The sequence below is a fragment of the Rhinatrema bivittatum genome, chromosome 5 (genome assembly GCF_901001135.1).
Source record: "Rhinatrema bivittatum chromosome 5, aRhiBiv1.1, whole genome shotgun sequence".
Lineage (NCBI taxonomy): Eukaryota > Metazoa > Chordata > Amphibia > Gymnophiona > Rhinatrematidae > Rhinatrema > Rhinatrema bivittatum.
The window spans coordinates 220,831,422-220,857,759 of record NC_042619.1 but is presented as its reverse complement, the minus strand read 5'-3'; the positions used below and the strand labels follow the sequence as shown (position 1 = coordinate 220,857,759).

Here is a 26,338-nt window from a genome sequence, read left to right as displayed (position 1 = left end):
GTGGTCGAGTCGGCCCAAAAGAAGGCCAAAAGGTTAAAGCAACATGCCTCCATACCTCCTGGAAAGGATAATAGGTTCTTGGACAATCTTGGTCGAAAAATCTTCCAAGCTGCTATGCTGGTAGCTAGAATAAATTCATACCAGCTTTTTATGAACCAGTACCAGCGTGACCTATGGAAGCAAGTTGAATCCCTGTCTCAGCAGTTACCTGACCATCTTCAGGAAGGTTTTCAAAACCTAGTACATAAGGGCCTAGAGGCGGGGAAACACGAGGTTCGGGCCACGTATGATTCATTCGAGACAACCTCCAGATTGTCTGCAGCTGGAATAACGGCGAGAAGATGGGCCTGGCTTAAATCATCAGAGCTCAGACCAGAAGTACAGGAGCGCTTGGCGGACCTGCCTTGCTTAGGAGAGAACCTCTTTGGCGATAAGGTCAAGGAGGCAGTAGCCACCATCAAGGACCATACAGAAACCCTCAAACAGCTTTCTCAGCTGCCACAAGAGGTACATCAACCTTCTAGGAGGCCTCCAAGAAGGGAACAAAGAAAGCCATATTACCGCCCTAGGCGGTATTATCCGCCAGTAGCCAGGCCCAGACAACAAAGACCTGCTCAACGGCCTCAGCCTCGCCAAAGACCTGCTAGGCCTCAACAACCTCCGCCTGCGGCGTCCACTTCCGGATTTTGAAGTTCAACCAGAGGGCATGAGTCATTATCAAAATCCCTATCCACAAGTACCGGTTGGAGGCCGAGTTGCTCACCATCTTCAAACTTGGACCTCCATCACTACAGACCAATGGGTACTCTCAATCATATCTCAGGGGTACCACTTGGACTTCCTCACTGTACCAAAAGACAATCCCCCTATTCCGTCTTGGACAGTGTCTCATCATTACACAATCCTGCAAGCAGAATTATCTACCCTCCTGACTGCCAGGGCCATCGAAAGAGTTCCCAGGCCTCAGTGGGGCACAGGATTCTACTCCCGATATTTCCTCATTCCAAAGAAAACCGGGGGTCTACGTCCTATCCTGGACCTAAGAAATCTCAACAAATTTTTAAAGAAGGAAAAATTCAGGATGGTGTCCTTAGGCACCATGCTACCTCTTCTTCAAAAAGGAGATTGGCTCTGCTCTCTGGATCTTCAAGACGCTTACGCTCACATTCCCATATTTCCACCTCATCGACAGTTCCTACGATTTCTGGTACAAGGTCAACACTTCCAATACAGGGTGCTACCTTTCGGCCTTGCCTCAGCACCTCGAGTGTTCACAAAGTGTCTAGCAGTAGCGGTGGCACATCTTCACAAGCAACAAGTACATGTGTTCCCCTACTTGGACGATTGGCTCATCAAGAGTCATACACAGAGCGGAGCTGTCACTTCTCTCCATCTCACAATAAGATTGCTTCACTCCTTGGGATTTCTCATCAATTACGACAAATCCCATCTCACACCATCTCACCAGTTGCAGTTCATAGGTGCAGATCTCAACACCATCACAGCAAAGGCTTTTCTTCCGAAAGACCGGGCTCAATCGCTCGTTCTCCTAGTACATTCTATTCGCAATCAATATACAGTCACAGCTCATCAGTGCCTCATCCTACTCGGACACATGGCCTCAACAGTTCACGTCACTCCCATGGCCAGACTGACCATGCGACTAATGCAATGGACACTCAAATCTCAATGGATTCAAGCCATTCAACCACTGTCCACTCACATCCAGATAACACCAGAGCTGAAGTATTCCCTTCTCTGGTGGACATCACCACTCAACTTGCTCAAAGGCCTACCTTTTCAACAACCAGTTTCACAAGTGACTTTAACTACAGATGCGTCCACCTTGGGATGGGGAGCGCACATTGCTCATCTGAAAACACAGGGCAAGTGGACAAAGCAAGAAGCTTCCTTTCAGATAAATTTCCTGGAGCTTCGAGCTATACGCTATGCTCTATATGCATTCAAGGACTGCCTTTCACACAAGACTGTTCTGATCCAAACGGACAATACAGTAGCCATGTGGTACATCAACAAACAGGGTGGTACGGGCTCGTACCTCCTTTGCCAGGAAGCGGCTCAAATATGGGACTGGGCCCTAGCACACTCAATTCTACTACGGGCCACCTACCTAGCAGGCATCCACAACACAGTGGCGGATCGCCTCAGCCGTCACTTTCAACCACACGAGTGGTCCCTCGACCCAGCGTTAGCAATCAAGATATTTCAACGCTGGGGTCAACCAACAATAGATCTCTTTGCGTCACATCTGAACTACAAAGTGAACAATTACTGCTCTCTCCTCTTCCGGCAGAACAGCTTACCAAAGGACGCGTTTGCCCGCCATTGGAACTCAGGCCTGTTATACGCGTATCCACCAATACCGCTCATAACCAAAACCTTAGTAAAGCTACAACAGGACAAGGGGACAATGATACTCATAGCCCCATATTGGCCTCGACAAGTATGGTTCCCCACACTGCTAGATCTCTCAGTCAGGGATCCAATTCGCCTGGGAGTAGCTCCCAATCTCATAACTCAGGAACAGGGTCAGTTGCGCCATCCCAACCTTCAATCCCTGTCCCTGACAGCATGGATGTTGAAAGCCTGATCTTACAACCATTCAACCTTTCAACTAATATATCTCAGGTACTTATAGCTGCACGTAAACCTTCCACTAGAAAGAATTATTCCTACAAATGGAAAAGGTTTACTTTATGGTGCACTCAGAAAGATTTAGATCCTTTCACTTGCCCCACTACCTCGCTACTAGATTACCTTTACCATCTCTCAGACTCTGGTCTTAAGACGTCATCTGTAAGGGTACACTTAAGTGCAATCTCAGCTTATCATAACAAGCTAGGAGATACATCGATCTCCACGCAGCCTCTCGTCAGTAAATTCATGAGAGGCCTAACTCACATTAAACCTCCAATTCATTCTCCAAGCATTCAATGGGACCTGAACGTAGTTTTAACCAAGCTTATGCGTTCTCCATTTGAACCCATAAATACCTGTGACCTTAAATTCCTTACTTGGAAAACGGTATTTCTTATAGCCATTACATCAGCTAGAAGGGTCAGTGAACTGCAGGCCCTAGTAACTTACGAACCCTTCACGAAGTTCCTTCATGACAGAGTAGTCCTCCGTACACATCCAAAATTCCTTCCTAAGGTTGTCACGGAATTTCATTTAAACCAAACCATAGTTTTACCTACATTTTTTCCTAGGCCTCACTCTCACCAGGGAGAGAGAGCCTTACACACTTTGGACTGTAAGCGTGCGTTATCTTTCTATTTAAACCGCACTGCAGCCCAAAGAAAATCAAATCAGCTGTTTGTGTCCTTTGATCCAAACAAACCAGGTAAAGCAGTGGGTAAGCATACTCTGTCAACCTGGCTAGCAGATTGCATACAATTTTGTTATGAAAAAGCAGGCCTTACTCTCCAAGGGCGAGTAAACGCACATTCAGTCAGAGCAATGTCAACCTCAGTAGCACACCTTCGCTCTGTACCTATTCTGGACATTTGTAAAGCAGCAACATGGAGTTCTCTTCACACCTTTGCAGCTCACTACTGTCTAGACAAAGAGGGAAGACAAGATTCAGCATATGGACAATCTGTCTTAAAGAACTTGTTTCCAGTTTAACCCCAACTCCTTCTTCATCCAACCTGCTGGGATTTCGACTGATTCATTCCAATAACAATACCTTACAGTCGTTTCAGCACCGAATGAATCAGCCTCTAGCTCGCTAATCACCCATATGTGAGGACTAGCATCCTGCTTGTCCTGGGATAAAGCAAAATTGCTTACCTTGTAATAGGTGTTATCCCAGGACAGCAGGATGTAGTCCTCACGAAACCCACCCGCCACCCCGCGGAGTTGGGTCCGATACGTTTTATTGTTTTATTTTTGGCTAACGCTATTTGCTACAAACAAAGACTAAAGGGAGACCCCTGTGGCAGGGAATATCATGACATGCTGGGCATGCTCAGTAGGCACTCTGGTGCCAGTCAAAAGTTTCATAGAAACTTTTACAGAAGTTTTCCGTACATAGGGCTCCATTACCGATGTCACCCATATGTGAGGACTACATCCTGCTGTCCTGGGATAACACCTATTACAAGGTAAGCAATTTTGCTTTATAGTTCGCTGACCCTCCTTGCAGAAGTAATGGCAATGAGAAAAACTGTTTTCCATGTTATATATTTGATGTGGCTAGAATCTAATGGTTCGAAAGGTGGAAGCATTAGTTGTTCCAGCACTGCATTTAAATCCCATGGAATTGGGGGTTTAGGCACCGGTGGGCAAAGTCTGATCATTTCCTTCATGAATCTAGAAATCAACGGATGGTTAGACATTGGAAGGTTATTAAAGGGTTCATGAAATGCTGCTATAGCACTGATATGAACTCGTACCGAAGTGGTGGCTAATCCTGCTTCATAGAGTGTGTGCAGATATTGTAGTCACTGAGTGGCAGTGGATGAGAAAGGGTTTATGTTCTTTGGAGTAAACCAGTCCAAGTACCACTGCCACTTTCTTTTGTAGTTACGTCTGGTTGAAGGTTTACGTGACGCAATAAGAATATCCTCTAGTTGAGAAGATAAACCTAAGGGAGTTAGTATTTGCCTTTCAATCTCCACGCTGTGAGATGAAGTGATTGATTCATGGGTGAAGTAATGAGTCCCCTTCCTGTGTCAGAAGATGTGGAAGATTTTGTAGCGTTATCGGTGGATGAATGGAAAGTTTCACGAGGTACGTATACCAGGGTTGTCTCGGCCACGCCGGGGCTATTAAAATCATGTCTGATACGTCTTGGATGCATTTCTGAATCGTTCGAGATATGAGTGGAATGGGTGGATAGGCGTACATCAAGCCTGACGTCCATGGAATGAGAAAGGCATCTGGAGCAATCCTTTGATTGCTGGGGTAAATTGAGCAAAAGGTCTGAACCTGTCTGTTTGCTTCCGTGGCAAAGAGATCTATTCTGGGAAACCCCCACTGTTTGAAAATGTTTTGAGCCACCTCTGGATTTAAGGTCCATTCGTGTGGATGAAAAATCTGACTGAGACGATCTGCTGTTACATTGTCCAGACCTGGAAGATAAGTTGCTTGAATTGATATTTGGGCTTTGACTGTCCAATGTAGAATTCGTGTTGCTTCCTGGCATAGAGTCCAGGAACCGGTCCCTCCTTCCTTGTTTATGTAAAACATGGCTACCTGGTTGTCTGTATATACCATGAGGCTTGATCCCCTTATCTGATTCGAGAATGTTTGAAGTGCCATCCAAATGGCTCTTAGTTCTAGGAGATTGATCTGGAATGTAGATTCCTGAGGGGTCCACAGACCTTGAGTTTTCAGTTCGCTCAGATGTGCTCCCCAACCTTTGTTGGAGGCATCTGTGGTCAGAGTTATCCGATGCGGTACGGAATGGAGCTCCCGAGGAAAGGTTTTTGGGAAGGAGCCACCATCGAATGTCCTCTTTCATTGCGTTTGTAATTTGAATTCTGGTGCTGAGTGGTTGTATGAATTGAGACCACTGAGTCTTTAAACCCCATCGTAAGCGGCGCATGTGAAGTCTGGTGTGAGGAACCACATAGATCGCTGCTGCCATATGACCCAGAAGTTGTAGAACCTTGCGTGCAGATGTCCGGTTTCTGTGAAGTAGGCTGTGTGCCAATGATTGTATGTTCTGCATCCTGTCTGTAGGAAGGTGTGCTCTCTGTTCCACCACATTTATGAGAACGCCTATGAACTGAAGCAGTTGAGTAGGTTGTAGGTGAGACTTCTCGAAATTGATAAGAAATCCCAACCTCTGAAGGCATTCGATCGTGCGTAATGTATGATCTCTCAGTGTAAACTGATCAGATGCTACTATTAACCAGTCGTCCAGATAAGGAAATATTTGGATTGAAAGTTTCCTGAGGTGAGCCACCACCACTGCTAGACATTTGGTGAATACCCTTGGGGCTGAAGATAGGCCAAACGGGAGAACCTTGTATTGGTAATGTATATTCCGAACTTGGAAACAAAGGTAACGCCAAGAAGATGGGTGAATTGGTATATGGGAATATGCATCCTTCAGGTCGATGGAACATAGCCAATCGTTGGGCTGAATCAGCGGTAGGATATTTTTGAGAGAAGTCATTTTGAATTTCTCTCTGTATGTGTGTTTGTTGAGTAGTCGGAGATCTAGAATGGGTCGTAGGCCCCCTGAATTCTTTGGAATGAGGAAATATTGGGAATAAAACCCTTGGTGATGTTGATGAAGGGGGATGATCTGTATAGATTGTTGAACTTGTAGGTTATTCAATTCCGCTGTGAGGGATGTGGAGTGGGATTTTATCATCCTCTTCGGAGGAATATGAGGAAGAAAAGAAGGAGTGGATTGAAAATTTAGAGAGTACCCGTTTTTTTTATAATGTTGAGTACACACTGATCTGAAGTGATGGATTCCCAATTGTGGAGAAAAAATTGAAGTCTTCCTCCTATGAATTCCGGCAGTGGTGGTGGCTGTATTAATTTAAAAAAAAAAAGAGGACGCTTGTTTTTTGTTGAGGGGCCGGCGTTTGCTTTACTTGTCTTTGTTGTCTGGCATGACCCCTAGAACTTGGTGGAGCTGTGTTTCTTGGTGGGACATACGGTTGAGGCCTGTACTGTGAATATGGCCTATTGTATGGTCTGGAGTAATACCGGTGACGGTAAGGATAAAAATCGATGTTACGATTTTTGAGACTCTGCAGGATTGGTAAGAGATAATACAGCTGCGCTTTGTTCCTTCAAATGGGAGACTATATCTCCAAACTTATCCCCAAAGAGATTGTCACCCGTGCATGGGATATCAGCTAGCTTCTTATGTACATCAGTCCGAATTGCGCTGGCTCTGAGCCAAGCCATACGCCTGGCTGCTATAGCTTAAGCAGACGCTCTTGCTGAAGATTCAAAAGACTCGTAAATAGAGCGCAGTAAATGCCTGAGGCATTCTTCCATATCTAAGAAAGGTTGGTGGGGTGTATTGTCCTACGCGGGCCGTATGATGTGTCGAGGATGCGTCATCGTAGCGACGCGCCGTATAACTTGAACGCTTCGTGCTTTGTTCATGCGTCGTCTCATTTCGAAGCGTCATGTTTCCTTTTTAACAACGCTGATGGCGCAGGCTCCGAAGATGTACTCGCCGGTACTTTGCACTGAAGTTCCTCTGCCAGATCCCCGGCTTTTGAAGGAGGCCTTGAGGGTGTGTGAGACCCTGGCCTGGAACTTTTAGCGGGTTTTCAGAGTCCTGCTGGTCCCAGCGAGGACATCCACTTTGGATGGGCCTTACCCGACTTCGCCGGTCCCGGCAAAGAATGGACGGAGGATGGTGGGGCCAAAGTGCCCGTATGGAGCCTCTCCATCTTCATAGTCCGGTGTTGCTGGGCCCGGAGACATTCTCTCGCAATCCCAACACTATTTCTGATCGTGGTCCGGGCCCAAACAGATGTAGCAATAATTATGTCCATCAGTGATAGACATAATTTTGCCACACTGACAATATTTGAACCCAGAGGGCTTTGGTGCCATCTGGGATGAGAAATCTTGTGAAAAAATGCGAAAAATTTGGCAAAGAAAAATCCAGTCAGGCAAAAATTTGCTAGGAGAAAAACCCTGCATGCGAACAGCTCGCGGAAAAAAAGAAAACTGAAGAGGTGAGGGAACCGTGCAGGAACACTATCGCGCAGACGCACAGAGTTAAAAACTCTGTGATCAGCTAGGGGAAACTCTGCCTACTCGGGATCACGACGCTTCCCAGACAGCATGGCTAATTCAGCCCTGCTATCGACGGGAAAACATGCTATTAATTTGAGCTATTCAATTCTACTGACCCAGAAACCTCCCCTAATTAGAGTTTTTTTAAATAATTGGAGATTTTTTTCTGCAAAACATTCTGATAAGTAAGTGCAAATTCTCAGAAGAGCTATTTTCCTTCTTGTCCCAAGTTCTACAACCTTTGCTCATCTTTTCAGCATTTTCTGTTTCTGAATCCCAACTTGTCAGCATCCATTCCAGTTCACTATTTATCCCGAGTGCACCTACCAGATAGATGGCTTCTTATTAGGTTAGTACTAAGAAAACCAATTATTTCTAGGAAAGGAAATATGAAATTATGAGTTTTATCTAGGCATTTTCCCCTTTAACTCAAATATAAAACATAACATTTATCTTACATATAAATGGTAAATGAGAGATGCAGCAGATCCATAGATAATTAGGGGTTATGTTTATAACAAGGCTTTTCTAGGTCAGTTGGGAAGCCAGAATCACATCCTTCATATAGCTTTCACTATAGGGAACAGATTAAATAGGTGTAAACTGGATACATTCAATTGTATAACAAATGGCTGCTCTCAGCAAAATAACCTCTGAAAATGTGAATTAGGAAAACGTCCTTACTGCTGATAAGGCCAAAATTTGCTGTTGAATTGTTTCTTCTTCGTTATAACCAACCCATGGAGGTACTGCAGCTTCTGTCAATGAAAGCAGAACATTTGCAAGCTTTAAAGCTCTTATACACCAAGGGATTTTACACACCTGTTAAGAAAAACATGGAAAATAATAGAAGAGCCGTAAACAGGGGTAAGCCCAACAGTTCTGTTTTATTAGATATTTTGTTGGCCAGCACACAAAACAGAGTTTGTTTTCTGCCTTTAGCTCCTACTTCTGAGGCCTGCTGAGTGTGAGTACTTTGGAAGCAGCATTTAGTCTGAAGGGGTGAGGGGTAAGGTGAGCTAAGGAACTTGTGCGTGATTATCAGAGGTAGAGGACACTGGTTCTGAAGAGATCTGCATCCCACTGCTGGACAATACAGTATTTGGTCTATGAATAGGTAAGGAGGACATTTTATTTATTTATTTATTAAAGGCTTTTATATACCGACTTTCTTGATACAAATCAAATCAACTCTGTTTACATCGAACTAAGCAGTAACTATAACCAATCAACAACAGACAATTCGAAAGAGCATAAAGTTACATTATAACAAGGATGCCTTAACTGGGAGTAGGAAATAAGAAAGGGAGAACGAAGATAAAGTATTATATACATGAGAGTATGGGAGGGAGGCAAGGAGCCGTCCTCATGATAACTTGTAAGCGTGATTTAGCATTTGTTTATTTACATAATTGCTGGAACAATTCTAAATCAGGCTGTTGGGCTAGTAGCGGGGAAGGCTCGGCAGAACAGCCATGTAAGAAAATTATTACTTACCTGCTAATTTTCGTTCCTGTAGTACCATGGATCAGTCCAGATCGTGGGTTATGTCCCCATTCCAGCAGATGGAGTCAGCCCAAAGCTTCGAGGGGGCGTCACCATAAGTACTACTACCCCCTCTGCAGGAGTTCAGTATCGAGAATATCAAAGCCCGAGGAAACAGAAAACCCCTGAATTGGATCAAGTTTAAACAAGACGGCAACAATGAGCCGCTGAAAATGTAACTAGAGGAACTGTACCGTCCCACCAACGGATGGGAGGCCACCTCGCGTGTTGACCCCTAAGAAAACAAGCACAAGACAGTGAACACAGGGAACACGTGAAAGGAAAAACAGTAGAAAAGCCACTACCATATAACAGCTGAGACGAATCAGCCATCAAAGACAGCCGAGCAGGATAAAGACCCAAGTGCGGTGGGCGTCTGGACTGATCCATGGTACTACAGGAACGAAAATTAGCAGGTAAGTAATAATTTTCTTTTCCCTGTACGTACCTGGATCAGTCCAGACCGTGGGATGTATCCAAGCTTCCCTAGACCGGGTGGGGTCCTGCGAGGCCTCCTCGTAGAACCTGTTCGCCAAAATGTCCATGGACGAACGAGGCGAGGTGTAGGCGATAGTGTCTTGAGAACGTGTGCAACGATTTCCAGGTGGCCGCTCTACAAATTTCTTGCGAAGAGACCGAGCGGGTCTCCGCCCAGGAGGCTGCCTGCGACCGGATGGAATGCGCTACAATGCCAGGCGGCGGGGACCGCCCCAGCCCAATGTAGGAAGCGGCAATACCGGCCTTCAGCCATCTGGCGATGGTCGTCTTCGAGGCCTGAGAACCCTTCCGGGGCCCGGACCAAAGGACGAAAAGATGATCCGAAGTTCGGAAATCATTCGTAGCCTCCAGGTAGATGCGCAGAGTGCGCTTGACATCAAGTAGACGGAGAGACCTCGGTTCAGACGAAGGGAAAGATGGCAGTTCCACCGTCTGATTCACATGGAACGCAGAAACCACCTTCGGAAGGAAGGAGGGCACAGTACGAAGAGACACTCCCGAATCGGAGATAGGGCTCTCTACACGACAGAGCCTGGAGCTCCGAAATCCGCCGAGCCGAGCAGATGGCCACCAGGAACACAGTCTTGAGAGTGATATCCTTGATCGTCGCATTCCGCAGCGGTTTCAAATGGAGGTCCCGACATGGAACGTAGTACCAGATTGAGACTCCAGGAGGGACAAGGGTCCCGCAATGGAGGTCGCAAATGTTTGACCCCCTTGAGAAAACGGACGATGTCTGGATGTTGTAACAGAGAACCTCCGTCACGCAGAAGGGAGCCAAGGGCGGCCACTTGGACCCGGAGGGAGTTGTAAGCGAGCCCCTTGTCCACTCCCGCTTGTAGGAACTGGAGGATCTGAGGAACCGACGCCTCCGTGGGTCTTGTGTTCAGGCTGGTACACCACTGCTCGAACACCTTCCAGACCCGGACATAGGCCACTGATGTGGAAGCCTTCCGAGAACGCAGCAGCGTTGACACTACCGCCTCCGGATAGCCCCGTCGCCGGAGGCGGCGCCTCTCAAAAGCCAGGCCGCAAGACAGAAGAGTTCTGCCTGGTAGAAAAATACCGGTCCCTGGTGGAGGAGGCGGGGAAGATGTCCCAGCCGGATGGGTCCGTCGATTACCAGGAGGATGAGGTCCGCGAACCAAGGACGTCTTGGCCACTCTGGCGCGACGAAGATTACATTCCCCTGATGAGCCTCTATCCGGCGGAGTAGTCTTCCCACCAGCGGCCACGGGGGGAACGCGTAGAGGAGCAGATCGGCCGGCCACGGAAGCGCGAGAGCATCGACGCCCTCCGCCCCCCGCTCCTTCCGGCGGCTGAAGAAACGAGGGGCCTTGGCATTTTGTGTAGTCGCCATGAGATCCAGGTGGGGAGATCCCCACCTCCGTACGAGCAACTGCATGGCCTCGTCGGAGAGGGACCACTCTCCGGGGTCCAGCAGCTGACGGCTGAGGAAATCCGCCTGGACATTGTCCACGCCCGCGATGTGCGAGGCCGCCAGACGGGCCAGGTGCCTCTCTGCCCACTGCATCAGCATTGCGGCCTCGATCGCGACCTGCGGGCTTCGAGTGCCGCCCTGTCGATTGATGTAGGCCACCGTCGTCGCGTTGTCCGATAAGATTCTGACTTCCCGATTCCGAAGGAGTGGAAGGAAGTGGAGGAGCGCCAGCCTGACCGCTCTGGTCTCCAGACGATTGATGGACCACTTCGCCTCTTCCACGGACCACGTCCCTTGTGTGGCGCTGCGGTCGCAGACTGCTCCCCAGCCTGTGAGACTGGCGTCGGTGGTTACCACTACCCAATTTGGCAGATCGAGGGAGACGCCGCGAGCCAGATGCTCCGGGACCATCCACCAGGCCAGACTGCTCCTGGCAACCTGGGGCAGTGGAAGGACCACCTGGTAGTCCTGCGAAAGAGATTTCCAACGGGAGAGGAGTGCTCGTTGCAGAGGTCGGAGGTGCGCAAAAGCCCAAGGGACCATGTCGATGGTGGACCCCATGACCCCCAGGAGCTGCAGATAGTCCCAGGAGGTGGGAGCTGGTAATGCAGAAAACCGCTGTATGTGCTCCCGCAGGGCTTGCGCCTTGTCCTGGCGTAGGAAGACCGCTCCCAGACGGGTGTCGAAGGTCGCCCCCAAGAAGTCCAAGCGCTGCGAGGGCACGAGGGAGCTCTTGGAGAAGTTGACCACCCATCCCAGGGACTGCAGAAACTCTATCACCCTGGTCACAGCAGCCTGCCCATGCCGAAAAGACTTCGCTCTGATGAGCCAATCGTCCAGATAGGGGTGGACTAGAATACCCTCCTTCCGAAGGGCCGCCGCCACGACAACCATTATCTTGGTGAAGGTGCGCGGGGCCGTTGCCAATCCGAACGGAAGCGCCACAAACTGGAAATGCTGGTCCAGGATCTTGAAACGTAGAAGCTGATGATGCTCCCGCCGGATGGGGATGTGCAGATAGGCCTCCGTCAGGTCCAGGGAGGCCAGGAACTCCCCTCGATGCACCGCCGCGATCACTGAACGCAGCGTTTCCATGCGGAACCGGGTCACTCGAAGAGATTTGTTGACTTCCTTCAAGTCCAGTATGGGGCGGAAGGAACCGTCTTTCTTCGGTACGACGAAGTAGATGGAATAGTGACCCAAGCCCACCTCTCCTGAGGGCACGGACACAATGGCGCCTATGTCCCACAGTCTGTCCAGTGTCAGCTGGACCGCCCTTCGCTTGATGGCCGAGCCGCAAGGGGAGAAAATGAACCGTCCCTTGGGAGCGCGGACAAACTCCAACTCGTAGCCGCGTCCTACGGTGTCCAAGACCCACTGATCCGAGGTGATCCGCGCCCACTCCTCGTAGAAGAACGCTAGCCGCCCCCCAATCTTGGGGACGGCGGAGTGGGCGAGCTGAACATCATTGCGAGGACATGGGAGAAGGTTGTCCCGCCGCGGAAGCGGGATGCGCGGGGCGGCGCCTGCGAAAGGAGCGCAACCAGGGCTGAGACCTGGAGGGGGGGGGGGGGGGTCGGGCTGTCGCCGGTCTGTAACTCCTGTAGCGTCTTTGCGCCCTGGCCCTGGTCCGGGAGGACGAGAAAGCCCTGGTGGAGCGATATCTGTCTTCCGGCAGGCGATGGACCGCGTTTTCCCCCAGCGACTTGATGATCTGATCCAGATCCTCCCCAAATAGGAACTTACCCCTGAATGGCAGGGAACCCAGGCTCGACTTGGAGGATGTGTCCGCCGCCCAGTTGCGTAGCCATAGGAGCCGACGCGCCACCACCACAGAGGCCATGGAGCGGGCGAGGACCCTGAAGAGATCATAGGAGGCGTCAGCCCCGTAAGCCACCGCGGCTTCCAGCCTATCCGCTTGAGCGGCCTCCTCGGGTGGCAGCACCTGAGAAGTGAGCAGTAGCTGCACCCAGAGAAGACTAGCCCGCTGGGCAAGCGAGCTGCACATCGCCGCCCGCAGCCCCACTGCGGAGACCTCGAAGACCCGCTTGAGGAAGACTTCCAACTTGCGATCCTGTGTGTCCCTTAGCGCTGCTCCACCCGTCACCGGAATGGTGGTCCTCTTCGTGACCGCCGTCACCGCGGAGTCCACCCTGGGGACCTTGATGAGATCCAGAAAATCTTCCGGCAGCGGGTACAGCCTCTCCATGGCGCGGCTGCCCTTTAGAGCAGCCTCCGGGGAATCCCATTCCCTGGTGAGGAGCTGCAGAAACGACTCGTGAATGGGAAATGCCCGCGCCCGCGGACGAAGTGCTGCCAGTACCGGATCTCCCTTCTTCGAAGACGTGACTACAGCCGGCGCAACGGGAGCTGGCGGGTCCGGCGGGGGATCGAGATCCAACCCCTGAATGATCTGCGGGATTAAGTCATCCAGCTCATCCCGCTGGAAAAGACGCAGCATGCGTGGATCCTCTCCCTCTGACGTAGAATCCCCTTGTCCCGTAGCGGCAGGGTCCGATCCTGGGGAAACCGGGTCTGACCCAGTCCCCCCTGAACCCACGGGGAGCCGGACGTGGACGGGGAGCTGCGGGGCCCCTACACCCACCGGCGGGGGAGGGGCCGGAGAGGGGGCCGAAGGCCGCGGTAGCTTGGGTGGTGGAGGCCCCACGGGAGCCGCCAGTTCCTGCAGGTACGCTGTATGCATCAACCGAATGAACTCTGGAGAAAACCCCGGCCTACTCGGGGTGACCTCCGCGGGTGGGGGCCCCGGGGGACCCTGTCCCTGTGAGTCCACCTCCGTAGCTGCCTCCGGTAATAAGATCGGGGGAGGTCCCTCCGAGGCCTCCTCATCCTCCAGCGCCGTCTGATCCCCTTCGGGGCGCAGCGCGTGCAAAATGGCCGCCGTTCCCGCCAGGAATGGGGGAGGGGCCGGCCCACGCTGCCCGGGCAAGGCTGCGAACGCTGAAAAATAAGTGCAGGGCCCGGACGTGCCTTCCCCCCCTGGGAGGCACCTAGCACAGATGCCCTCCCTAGAAATGCGCGATCCTGGCTCGCCGCAGGCCGAGCAACGTGACGGCCGCGGCATGGCACGCGCACAGAAAGACAGCCCCGACGGCGAAAAAAAAACAAAACACTCGGCAGCCTCGGGGGGGGGGGGGGCGGGCCCACGAGACGGCGCGCCGCTGCGGGGGGCCCCGGACGGCCCATACTACCCGCCGAGAAAAGAAACCCAAGCGGCGCCGCGGGGGGGCCTTCCTGGCCTCACAGCCCGCCGAAATAGCTCTCCCTGCTGCCCACGAGGAGCCGGCAAAAATGGCCGCGGGAGCAAGCGAAGGAGGCCGGTCTCACCGGCAGTCGCGGTAACCAAGCTGAAAAGAAAAGTACAGCCAAGAAATAACAGCAAAGCGACTTACCCCGGGAGAGACACAGACCAGCGCTGAGAGCGAAGAAAAAGGAAGGCAGAGAGCCAGCACAACAAAGAGGCCACGCCTCCCCAATTAACCAATTAACCCTTTTTTTTTTTTTTTAAACTAAAGTACAACTTGATCCAAGACCAAAGCTAACAACACAGAGAAGAAAGCCCTAAACAAGGGGAAACAAGAAAGTTTCTAGGAAATCGGGAGCAAGCCCAGATTCCACTACTCGCATCTGCTGGAGTCAGAAGATACTGAACTCCTGCAGAGGGGGTAGTAGTACTTATGGTGACGCCCCCTCGAAGCTTTGAGCTGACTCCATCTGCTGGAATGGGGACATAACCCACGGTCTGGACTGATCCAGGTACGTACAGGGAACTTTAGTTTCTTTTTAAAAGTTAGTAGACACGTTTCCTGCCTGAGGTCCGGAGGCATGGCGTTCCAGATGGAGGGACCTGTGATAGAGAATGACTGGTCTCTGATGTTTGAGTGGTGCACAACTTTGATTGGAGGAACATGTAAGGATCCCTTGTAGGCATCCCTTAAGGGTCTGGCCATCGAGTGCAATTTGAGAGGGTGTAGCAGATCAAGAGGGGTCTGATGGTGAATATTTTTGTGGATAATTGTGAGTGAATTATGGAGAATCCTGAAGTTTACTGGGAGCCAGTGAAGATCTTTTAGAATGGGAGAGATATTCGCTCTCCGATTGGTATTTGTCAAAATTCTCGCCATTGCATTTTGGAGCAACTGGAGGGGTTTTATAGTTGACGCTGGGAGACCTTGCAAAATGGAATTGCAGTAGTCAATCTTGGAAAACAGAATGGCTTGGAGGACAGATCTGAAATCATAATGGAATAGGAGCGGTTTGAGTTTTTTTGAGTACTTGTAACTTGTAGAAGCACTCCTTTGTAGTGTGTTTTATAAATTGCTTTAGGTTCAAGTGACTATCAATAATGACTCCAAGATCTTTAGCGTGGGATATTTGTATGTTAGTTTGCAGTTGTTGTTGGAAGGGACTGCCTTCTGGAGTGATTAGCAATAGTTCTGTCTTGGAGGTGTTGAGCACCAGGTTGAGGCTTGAGAGGTGATGGTTGATCGTTTGCAGGTGAGAGTTCCATAACCTGAGTGTTGAGTCCAGTGAATTGGATATTGGGATTAAAATTTGAACATAGTCTGCGTATATAAAGAACTTAAGTTTTAGATTTGAGAGTAAGTAGCAGAGAGGGAGTATGTAGATGTTAAACAGGGTGGGCGATAAGGACATAGATGGTTATGCAGGAAGGGGATGCAAGGAGAGTACTGGAAGCATAAAACACACACAAGACAGCCTGTACACAGACCAGTATCTTAAAAAAATCTTTCCTAGTTTATTTAATGAAATAGCAGCCAGCTACTTTGAAAATATAAAAACGCTCAGTTTATAAACACTGCAGGCTCAAACACAAATCATACTATACCTGACTTCTTGATGTGCTGCTCTTGAACAAATTTTTCCTGCTCCTTTTGAAAATCTCCTATAATAGTCTGCAAATAAATGTTTTTTTTTTTGTCAGATATTTAAAAAAAATACACCAAAATTTTTTTTGCCAGAACAACATTATTTGCACTGAAATCAAAAGTTCAGCTTTGTTCAGAACAATTTACTGAATAAATACTATTTTATCTAAAAAAAAAAGTTTTATACCATTACCATTTAAAAAACACCCACAAAATTAGATGCAGACTTAAAATTGGTCAGTTATTATTCTAGCTGTAACTCATCAAGATAAGACTGAGCTATATTAAGACATCCATTTTTTATATAAATATTTCAATGATGTGCTTCACGTGTTTGTACATTCCCTTGTCTCTTGACAAAGATGACGACATTTATTCTTACCTGATAATTTCCTTTCCTTGAGTCCAGACGAAAGAAAGAGTTATGCCCACTGATCAGCAGATGGAGACAGATTAAAGCAAAATTGCTTACCTTGTAATAGGTGTTATCCCAGGACAGCAGGATGTAGTCCTCACATAAGGGTGACGTCACTGACGGAGCCCTGAAGCGGGAAAGCTTTCTGTCAAAGTTTCTAGAAACTTTTGACTGGCCCTGTGAGGGCACTGAGCATGCTATGATATTCTCTGCCACAGGTATCTCTCTTCAGTCTCGTATGTAGCAAATGCGTTAGCAAAAATAAAATAATAAAAGGTATGAGGCCCAACTCCACGGGGAGGCGGGTGGGTTCTGTGAGGACTACATCCTGCTGTCCTGGCATAACACCTATTACAAGGTAAGCAATTTTGCTTTATCCCAGGACAAGCAGGATGCTAGTCCTCACATATGGGTGATTAGCAAGCTAGAGGCTGAGTCATTTTGTATTTAGGCAACAGTGAAGTATTGTTGTTGAAATGAATCAGCCGAAGATCATAGCAGGTTGGTTGTAGAAGGAGTTGGGATTAGACTGGGAACAAGTTCTTTAGGACAGATTGTCCATAGGATGAATCTTGTCTTCCTTGCTTGTCCAAACAGTAATGAGCTGCAAAGGTATGAAGAGAAGTCCATGTTGCTGCTTTACATATGTCAAGTATTGGCACTGAACGATAGTGTGCTACTGTGGTTGACATAGCTCTTACTGAGTGTGCTTTTACTCGCCCTTGGAGAGGAAGGCCTGCTTGTTCATAACAAAATTGGATGCAATCTGCTAGCCAGTTGGATAGAGTATGTTTTCCACTGGTTTACCTGGTTTGTTTGGGTCATAGGAAACAAAGAGTTGATTGGATTTCCTGTGGGCTGCAGTGCGGTTTAGATAAAAGGATAGAGCACGCTTACAGTCCAAAGTATGCAAGGCTCTTTCTCCTTGATGAGAGTGAGGCCTTGGAAAGAATGTGGGTAAAACTATAGATTGGTTTAAGTGGAATTCCGTGACTATCTTGGGGAGGAATTTAGGATGAGTACGGAGAACCACTCTGTCATGTAAGAATTTAGTGTAAGATTCATATGTGACAAGTGCTTGCAACTCACTAACCCTTCTAGCTGAGGTAATGGCTATGAGGAAAATAGTCTTCCATGTAAAACATTTTATCTCACTGGAATCTATGGGTTCAAAAGGAGAACGCATAAGTCTTGATAAAACCAAATTTAGATCCCATTGTGTAACTGGATGTCTAATTGGTGGTTTGAGGTGAGTTAAACCTCTCATAAATCTGCTGACAAGAGGTTGTGTAGAGATAGGTGCATCTGCTACCTGATTATGGTAAGCTGAGATTGCACTTAAATGTACTCTTACAGATGAAGTCTGGAGACCAGATTCTGAAAGATGGTACAAGTAGTCTAGTAAAGAATTTGTAGGGCAAGTGAAAGGATTGATGTTGTTTTGCTTGCACCACAAAGTGAACCTTTTCCATTTGGAAGCATAGTTCTTCTGCGTGGAAGGTTTACGTGAAGCTATAAGCACTTGAGATATATTGGATGAAAGATTGAGTGGTTGTCAGATCAAGCTTTCAACATCCATGCTGTCAGGGATAGGGAATGGAGGTTGGGATGGCGCAACCGACCCTGATCTTGAGTTATGAGAGTGGGAGCTACTCCCAGACGAATGGGATCCCTGACTGAGAGGTCTAGGAGTGTGGGAAACCATACTTGTCGAGGCCAATATGGGGCTATGAGTATCATGGTCCCCTTGTCCTGTTGCAGCTTCACTAGAGTTTTGGTTATGAGCGGTATTGGAGGATACGTGTAGAGTAGGCCTGAGTTCCAAGGGCGAGCAAATGCGTCCTTGGCTGGCCTGTTGTTCAAGTTGTATAGGAAACAGTAATTGTCCACTTTGTGATTCAGATGTGATGCAAAGAGATCTACTGTTGGCTGACCCCAACGTTGAAATATCCTGGTCACTACTGAGGGATCCAGAGACCATTTGTGTGGATGGAATTGACGACTGAGTCTGTCCGCCACTACATTGTGAATGCCTGCCAGATAAGTGGCCTTGAGAAACATGGAGTTGTTCAGGGCCCAACCCCATATCAGAGCTGCCTCTTGACAAAGGAGGTACGAGCCTGTCCCTCCTTGTTTGTTTATGTACCACATGGCTACTGTGTTGTCCATTTGGATCAGAACAGTCTTGTGTGTAAGGCAGTCTTTGAAGGCAGGTAGAGCACAGCATATAGCTCGAAGCTCCAGGAAATTGATTTGAAAAGTTGCTTCGAACTTTGTCCAAGTTCCTTGTGTTTGGAGATTGTCTGTATGAGCTCCCCAACCCAAGGTGGATGCATCTGTAGTTACAGTTAATTGTGGAACTGGTTGTTGAAAAGGTAGGCCCTTGCGCAAATTGTCCTTGTTCATCCACCATGGTAGAGAAGAACGTAGTTGGTGGGTTACTTGAATTTGAGTATGCAGTGGTTGAATGGCTTGGATCCATTGTGATCTTAATGTCCATTGTGTTATTCTCATGGCTAGACGTGCCATGGGTGTGACGTGAACTGTAGAGGCCATGTGGCCTAGTAGAGTTAGAAACTGGTGAGCTGTTGCTTGTGTTTGTGAGCTGAGCCACGTTGCTAGCAGTGAGATTGTTTCTGCACGATCTTCTGGTAGAAAAGCTCTTGCAAGGTTGGTGTTCAATTCTGCTCCTATGAATTGAAGCAGTTGTAATGGAGTGAGATGGGATTTTTGATAATTGATCAGGAATCCCACTGAATGTAGTGTTGCAATTGTTTGATTGAGAGAATGGAGAGCTCCTTGTAGAGAATGACTTCTGATGAGCCAGTTGTCTAGGTATGGAATACATGAGCACCTTGTTTGCGTAGATGTGCTGCTATGACTGCTAGACATTTTGTGAACACTCTGGGTGCAGAGGCGAGTCTGAAAGGGAGTACTCTGTATTGGAAGTGTTGTTGACCCATTATGAAGCGCAGGTATTTGCGATGAGGGGGGTATATTGGGATGTGAATATAAGCATCCTGAAGATCCAGAGAACAAAGCCAATCTCCTTTTTGTAGAAGAGGAAGCATGGTGCCTAGGGGAACCATCCTGAATTTTTCCTTCTTTAGAAATTTGTTGAGATTTCTTAGGTCTAGGATGGGGCATAGGCCTCCTGTTTTCTTTGGAATGAGGAAGTAACGGGAGTAGAATCCTCTTCCCTTCTGAGATTGGGGCACTAACTGTATTGCCCTGATTTTCAGAATGGTGGATAATTCTGCTTTTAGAGGAATTAGTTGAGACTCTTGTTGTGGGAAGGCTCTCGGTGGAAATTCTGGTGGAATTGACAGGAAATTTAGTTTGTATCCTTGAGCAACTAGAGAGAGCACCCATTGGTCTGTTATTGTTTGCCAGTGAGTGTAAAAATGGGATACTCTTCCACCCACTGGAAGTTGTGTGTGAGGGTTTAAAGGAGTGGCTTGTTCTCTGGGCAGTATCTCAAAACCCAGACGCAGGGCCTGTCTGAGGTGGAGGTTGAGTACGAGGTGCCCTGGGTTGTCTAGTTTGGGCACGTTGCTGTTGAGGCTTAGTGGATCTACCCCTAGATGTTTGGGAGTAATATCTGCGTGGCCTGTAGTAAGGCCTCCTTGTTTCTCTGCGGGGAAGTCATCGAGGAGGTTGTGTGGAAGGATCTTGAGGTATTTGGGACAGTTGACGTAATGTCTCTGTGTGATCCTTCAGTTGTTGTACTGCCTCTTGTACTTTTTCTCCAAATAGGTTGTCTCCCAGGCATGGAAGATCAACAAGTTTTTCCTGAACCTCAGGCCTGAGGTCGGATGCCTTGAGCCATGCATATCTGCGAGCAGCAATGCCTGCAGCTGCAGTCCTGGAGGCAGTGTCGAAACTGTCGTAGGCCGCTCTTATTTCATGTTTACCTGCTTCCAGGCCTTTATGTATTATGGCTTGTGCAGGTTCTTGAAGCTGTTCAGGCAGAGAGTTTGTAATTTCCTCCATCTGCTTCCATAAATTTCTCTGATACTGTGTCATGTACAGCTGGTATGCAGAGATTCTTGAATTTAGCATTGAAGAGTGATAGATTTTTCTTCCCAAGGAATCAAGGAAGTGATGATCCTTGCCAGGTGGAGTGGAGGAGTGAGGGCAGATTCTTTTTGATTTTTTCTGGGCAGATTCAACTACCACAGATTGATGTGGTAGTTGTGCCTTTTGGTATCCTGGTGCTGATTGTACCAAGTAAAATGAATCTACCCTTTTGTTTACAGATGAAACTGTGGATGGATGCTCCCAGATACGGTGTTGCAGGTCTAAGAGCACCTCATGAATTGGAATTGCCAAAACTTGTTTGGGTGGATCCACAAATTGCAGGACCTCTAAAGTATGTTGTCTTGAGTCCTGTTCTGCTTCCAATTTAAAAGGAATGGTGTCTGCCATATCCTGTATGAAATTTGAGAAAGACAGGTCTTCAGGTGGGGACTTCTTTCTGGGTTCTGGAGGTGAGGGATCCGACATGAAGTCCTCAGAAGAGGAGTCTGTATCTTGACTATCCCAAGAATCCTCTTCTTCCTGTCTATAAGGTGGTTTTGATGTGGATCTCGGCGGAAGATGTAGTCCTGATGGACCTGGTAATGGGTCATCAGTGGGAGTAGATGGAAACACATGCTCCCCAGGCTTTTTAGGTAAGGTGTCTATGACATCCTGATACCTTTGAAGCAGACGCTGGAAGGATGGTAGGTCATGAACATCAGTGTCATCCATCGGTGTTGGCCTCGATGGAACTGATGTTGGTGTCGACGTCGAGAGCAGCCTTTTTCCTGATGTAGGCGGCAACATAGGCATCGATACGGGAGTAGTCGATGGCAATTGCGCATATATCGACGTCGATGTGGTTATTATTCTTAGTGTCGACGTCGACTCCTCTAGTGTTCTCGACGCCACTGTGGACACCGGCATCGGTGGTCCCATCGGCAAAGAATGCAAAAACCACCATGTGGCTGTCTTACAGATCTCCTGCAACTCTGCCCTTGATGCTGCCTGTGCTCTAGTAGAATACACCCTAATCTGTTTAGGTAAAGGCTTGTCCTTATCTGCATACCACACCGTAATGACCTAAATCCGATACGTAATGAGGCCTTGGTAGCTGCCTCTTCCTTTTGAGTTCCATTGAGCAGCACAAAGAGTTGGTCAGATCTTCAGATATCTTAAAAGCACTCTTTACACATCCAACGCATGAAGAATCCAATATTTCCTTTCTTCTTTATTCTTATGAAAAAAAAAGGAAAGGGGGCAGTCTGATTCAAGTGAAAGGATGATGCCATTTTCAGAAGAAAGGAATGAACCGTGCAAATCTGGACCATATCCTTTGAGATCACCAAAAAAAGGCTCCCTGCAAGAAAGCACTTGCAACTCTAAAATCCTCCGTGCAAAACAAATCCTCATCAGAAAAGACACCTTTAAGGTGAGCAACTTCAGTGAGATTGCTCTTATAGGCTCAAAATGTATACCTACTAAGAAGGCAAGCATCAGATTTAGATACAAAGATGAAATGTGATCCCTCACCAGAAGCCGAATGCGCTTATCACCTCTCAAAAATCAAGAAACATTCAGATGAGAAAACAAGGGTCTTCCTTAAACAAGGCCCCAATAATAGGCGACTGCCGCAACCTGCACCGTTAAGAGATAGATCTTTAACCAGCCTATTCTGTAGGAAATCCAATACACATGACAGAGGCATTTCTGGGAAATATATGGGGAAACACCATTGTTCAGAAATCCTCCTGTTGTCAGTGCCCCATGCAAAGGTGGGAAGGACAAACCCCATTTTTTCCTCATACGTTGAAGATATGGCAGATGACTAACAAATTATTTGCTTTTTAATACTAAGGTCTCTCGCATATTTCATATCTTCAAGGAAACCCTATATTATTTATTTCTATGATGTCCGCTGACATGACCAATGACTAAAGATCTGAGAGTTTTGGATCAGATCTGGACGGGGGGGGGAGGGGCAGTTTAAGAGTTTCAGGACCTCAAATTGGAATACACTATTGCAGATCATACACAATATGGGACGGATTTTAAAAGGGATATGCGCGTAACCCTTTTAAACCCCTCCTGCGCGCGCCGAGCCTATTTTGCATAGGCTTGGCGACGCGTGCAAGCCCCGGGACGTACGTACGTACGTCCCGGGGCTCAAAAAAGGGGTGGGGCGTGGGCGGTCCGCGGCGTGGCCAGAGGCCTCCGAAGGCCCACTCGGCCGGTGCGCGCAACCTATGTATGCCTGCTCAGAGGCAGGCGCAACTTAAATAATAAAGGTGGGGGGGAATTTAGGTAGGGCGAAATGAAAGTTCCCTCCGATTTTGGAGTGGCCTCGGAGGGAACAGGGAAAGCCATCAGGGCTCCCCTAGGGCTCGGCGTGTGCAAGGTGCACAAGTGTGTATCCCCTTGCGTGCGCCGACCCCGGATTTTATAACATGTGCGAAGCTGCGCGCGCATGTTATAAAATCGGGCGTAGATTCGAAAATATGGCCCTATATTTTTATACAGCTACGTTCGACCAGGATCCTTGAGCTGCTTGTCTCTGGCAAACTGCTCCCCAACCAGACTCGCATCCGTGGTCAGGACTATCCAATCCAGAATCTCCAAGGACATCCCTTTCCGCAGGTTGGGGTGTGGAGCCACCACGACAGACTGTCCAAGGTCTCTGGGGGAAGAAAAACAAATTGGTGATATGTTCCGACACCGGACTCCACTGAGCCAAGAGCGCGCTCTGCAGGGGACGCATATGGCAAAGGCCCATGTTACCAGCTCCAATGTGGAAGCCATGGAATCGAGTACCTGAAACATGTCCCAAGCAGTGGTACTCGTCAATGTCTCCAAACGCCGAATCTGCCATTGAAGCTTGCGAGCTCTCATCCATCAGGAAAACTCTGCCCTTGGTGGTGTCTAAGAACACTCCCAAATACTCCAGAGTCTGCGAGGGTACCAGATGGCTCTTTGCCAAATTCACTACCCAGCCTAACGATTGCAAGGGCCGAAGCACCGTCTGTATCGCTGTCTGACAACTGGCTTCTGACTTCGCCTGAATGAGCCAATCATCCAGATAGGGATGTACTAGAACTCCCTGTCGACATAAGGCTGCCACCATGACCATCATGATCTTGGTGAAGACCTGAGGTGCCGTGGCCAAGCCAAAGGGGAGCGCCTGAAACTGGAAGTGTTGTCCCAGGACCGCGAGCTGCATGTAGTGCTGATGTTCCTGACAAATCAGGATGTGAAGATATGCCTCAGTCAGATCCAACGATGCCAGAAACTCCTGGGTTTGTACCGCTGCTATCACCAAGCGCAAGGGCTCCATCCGAAAATGAGGGACTCGCAAAGCTACATTCACTCTTTTCAAATCGAGAATGGGACGAAAGATTGCCTCTTTCTTCGGGACCACAAAATAGATGGAATACCGCCCGGTTCGAATCTCCTCCGGAGGCACCTGGATCACGGCCCCCAAACGCTGCAACCTGTGCAGAGTCTCCCGTACCACTCTGTGCTTCTGCAGTGAGCCGCAGGGGGAGTCTAGGAACAAGTCTCAGACGGGCCTTGCAAAATCTAAGGCGTAGCCTTCTTTTATCACCCCTAGGACCCATTGGTCCTGTGTGATCTTGGCCCACTCCCTGTAAAACGACGCCAGCCGACCTCCTACAAAAGGAAAGGTGGAGTGGACCGGCCTTCTTTCATTGTGAAGACTTGGGACCAGAGGGAGCTGTATTGCCAGGATTCCTGAAGGGTCTGCGGCCCCCTCGAAAGGGCTGTCCCCAGGAATGTCCTCTGGACAAGGAACCCCTCTGCGCCGACGCCCCAGCGGGACGCTCTTGGCAAAACCGGCAATTGTCACGAAAACACAAATGAGGTGGAAAACTGCGTCTAGCCCGGGGTCTGTCTTCTGGCAAGTGAGGCGCCTTAGCGTCTGCCAGTTGTTGCACAATTGATCCAATTCCTCCCCAAACAGGAGTCACCCCTTAAAGGGCAAAGAGGACAACCGGGACTTAGAGGAGATATCCGCCAACCAGTTATGAAGCCATAGCATGCGCCATGTCGCCACTGCCGACCCCATAACCCGGGAAGACGTCCGGACTACATCATACAAGGCGTCGGCTACAAAGGCTATCACCGATTCTAAGCAGTCTGGGCGAGCCGCTTGCTCGTCCGTGAGTGTCTGTTCTTCCTGTGCGTGTTGTACCCAGCGTACATATGCCCTCTGCATGAGGCTGGAACAAATAGCCGCGCGCAGACTGAGGGCCGAGACCTCAAAAATCCTCTTGAGTTGAATCTCCAGCTTGCGATCCTGAACGTCTTTCAGCGCTGTTGCTCCTGTAACCGGGATAGTGGTCTGCTTCATCAAGGCGGAGACCGCGGAGTCTACCTTAGGTAGGGCAAACAACTCTAAGATCTGTTCTGGCATCGCATACAACTTAACCATTGCTCTGCCTACCCGCAGCCCCGCATCCGGCGAATTCCATTCCTGCTCGACTGTCTGAACGGAATCATGATACGGAAAACCCGCAGAAGGTCGCCTGATGCTTTGTAAAACCGGATCTGCAGCATCCTTACGCGCTTCCGCCGATGGAGACTGGAGCCCCAGTTCCTCCAGAACTTGAGGAAGAAGTGGCGCTAACTCATCTTTACTGAATAGCCGGAGAATCTTGGGGTTATCCCACTCTGCCTGCAGTCCGGAATCCAGGCCGTCTGGGTCACCACCCCCGACGTCCGGGACCGCCCTCCCCAAACCATCGGGGTCGTCCTGCGGCACCTCTGTGGGAACACGCGGCGCTCGAGCGGTCATAGCCCCTGCCTGGGAGGACCCCTGTATGCCCTGACCAGGGGCCGATCCAGGTAGGGGTCCTCCCTGGGATCACCCAGGTTCCGGGAGTAAAAATGGGGGGGGGGGGTTGCTGACCTCCTATGCCAGACCCACCTCTCTCATATTGTGCCAAAAAAGCCTTGTGCATTAACAGCACAAACTCCGGGGAAAAGGGAGCCGGGGACCATCCACCATCGGGCACAGGCAAAAAGGCCCCTTCCCCGGACCCTATTGAACCTCCCTGTCCCTCTACAGGACCTGGGAGCACCAGTAAAAGGACTGGGGGAGAATCCCCCGGCATCTGAGAAGCCTGAGGTTCGAGCCCAGAAGGACTCAAAATGGCCGCTGTTCCCCTTGCGGGACGCCTCGCAGTCACTGCTGGGCCCGACTCACTGGGAGAAGACCGAGGCAGACACCTCCGAAGTTTAGCCGGCCTGGGGAGTTCGGAGGGACCCTCCCCCCCCGAAACGCAGGCCGCGGTGACACAGGCACGCTGGGGTAGACCCGCATGCTCGACAAGCCACCCCCTTACCATCGCGGCGCTGACGAGTCCAAGCGAAAACGAGCAAAAAAAAACCAAAAAGAAATGAAGAGAAAAGCTCTGCGACCAAAAAACCGCCAAAACCATTCCGGGGGGAGGGCCCCAGAGGAGAGAGAGTCTGCACAGCTCCTACCTGCTCCTGACCTGAGTACCAGATCCTCAATCCCCTCTTTTTTTTTTTCTTCTTCAAACTTTACTGCTCTAACAGCAGTCTCACTGAAGAATTCCTCTCCTGCGCTGAAGAGAGCTGTCCAGCTCAATTCAGCAATTAAAGGGAGAGAAAAAAGTGAGAAAATCAATTTGTGAGCCAATATGTGTCAGGGAGGGATCCGGACCACCGGATTTGCATCATACGGTTACCGGATGGGGGCGTACAAAAGGGTCACCGATCCCC

At 49.1% G+C, this 26,338-nt stretch overlaps 1 protein-coding gene across 1 annotated transcript in view; it reads right to left on the bottom strand.

Annotated features, from left to right (window-relative positions):
- SYAP1 (synapse associated protein 1) overlaps positions 1–26,338 on the bottom strand; it is a 72,335-nt gene that overhangs the window by 40,496 nt on the left and 5,501 nt on the right. The window contains 2 exon segments of the mRNA XM_029603288.1: positions 8,431–8,504; positions 16,101–16,167. Coding sequence (XP_029459148.1) covers positions 8,431–8,504; positions 16,101–16,167 — 141 coding nt within the window.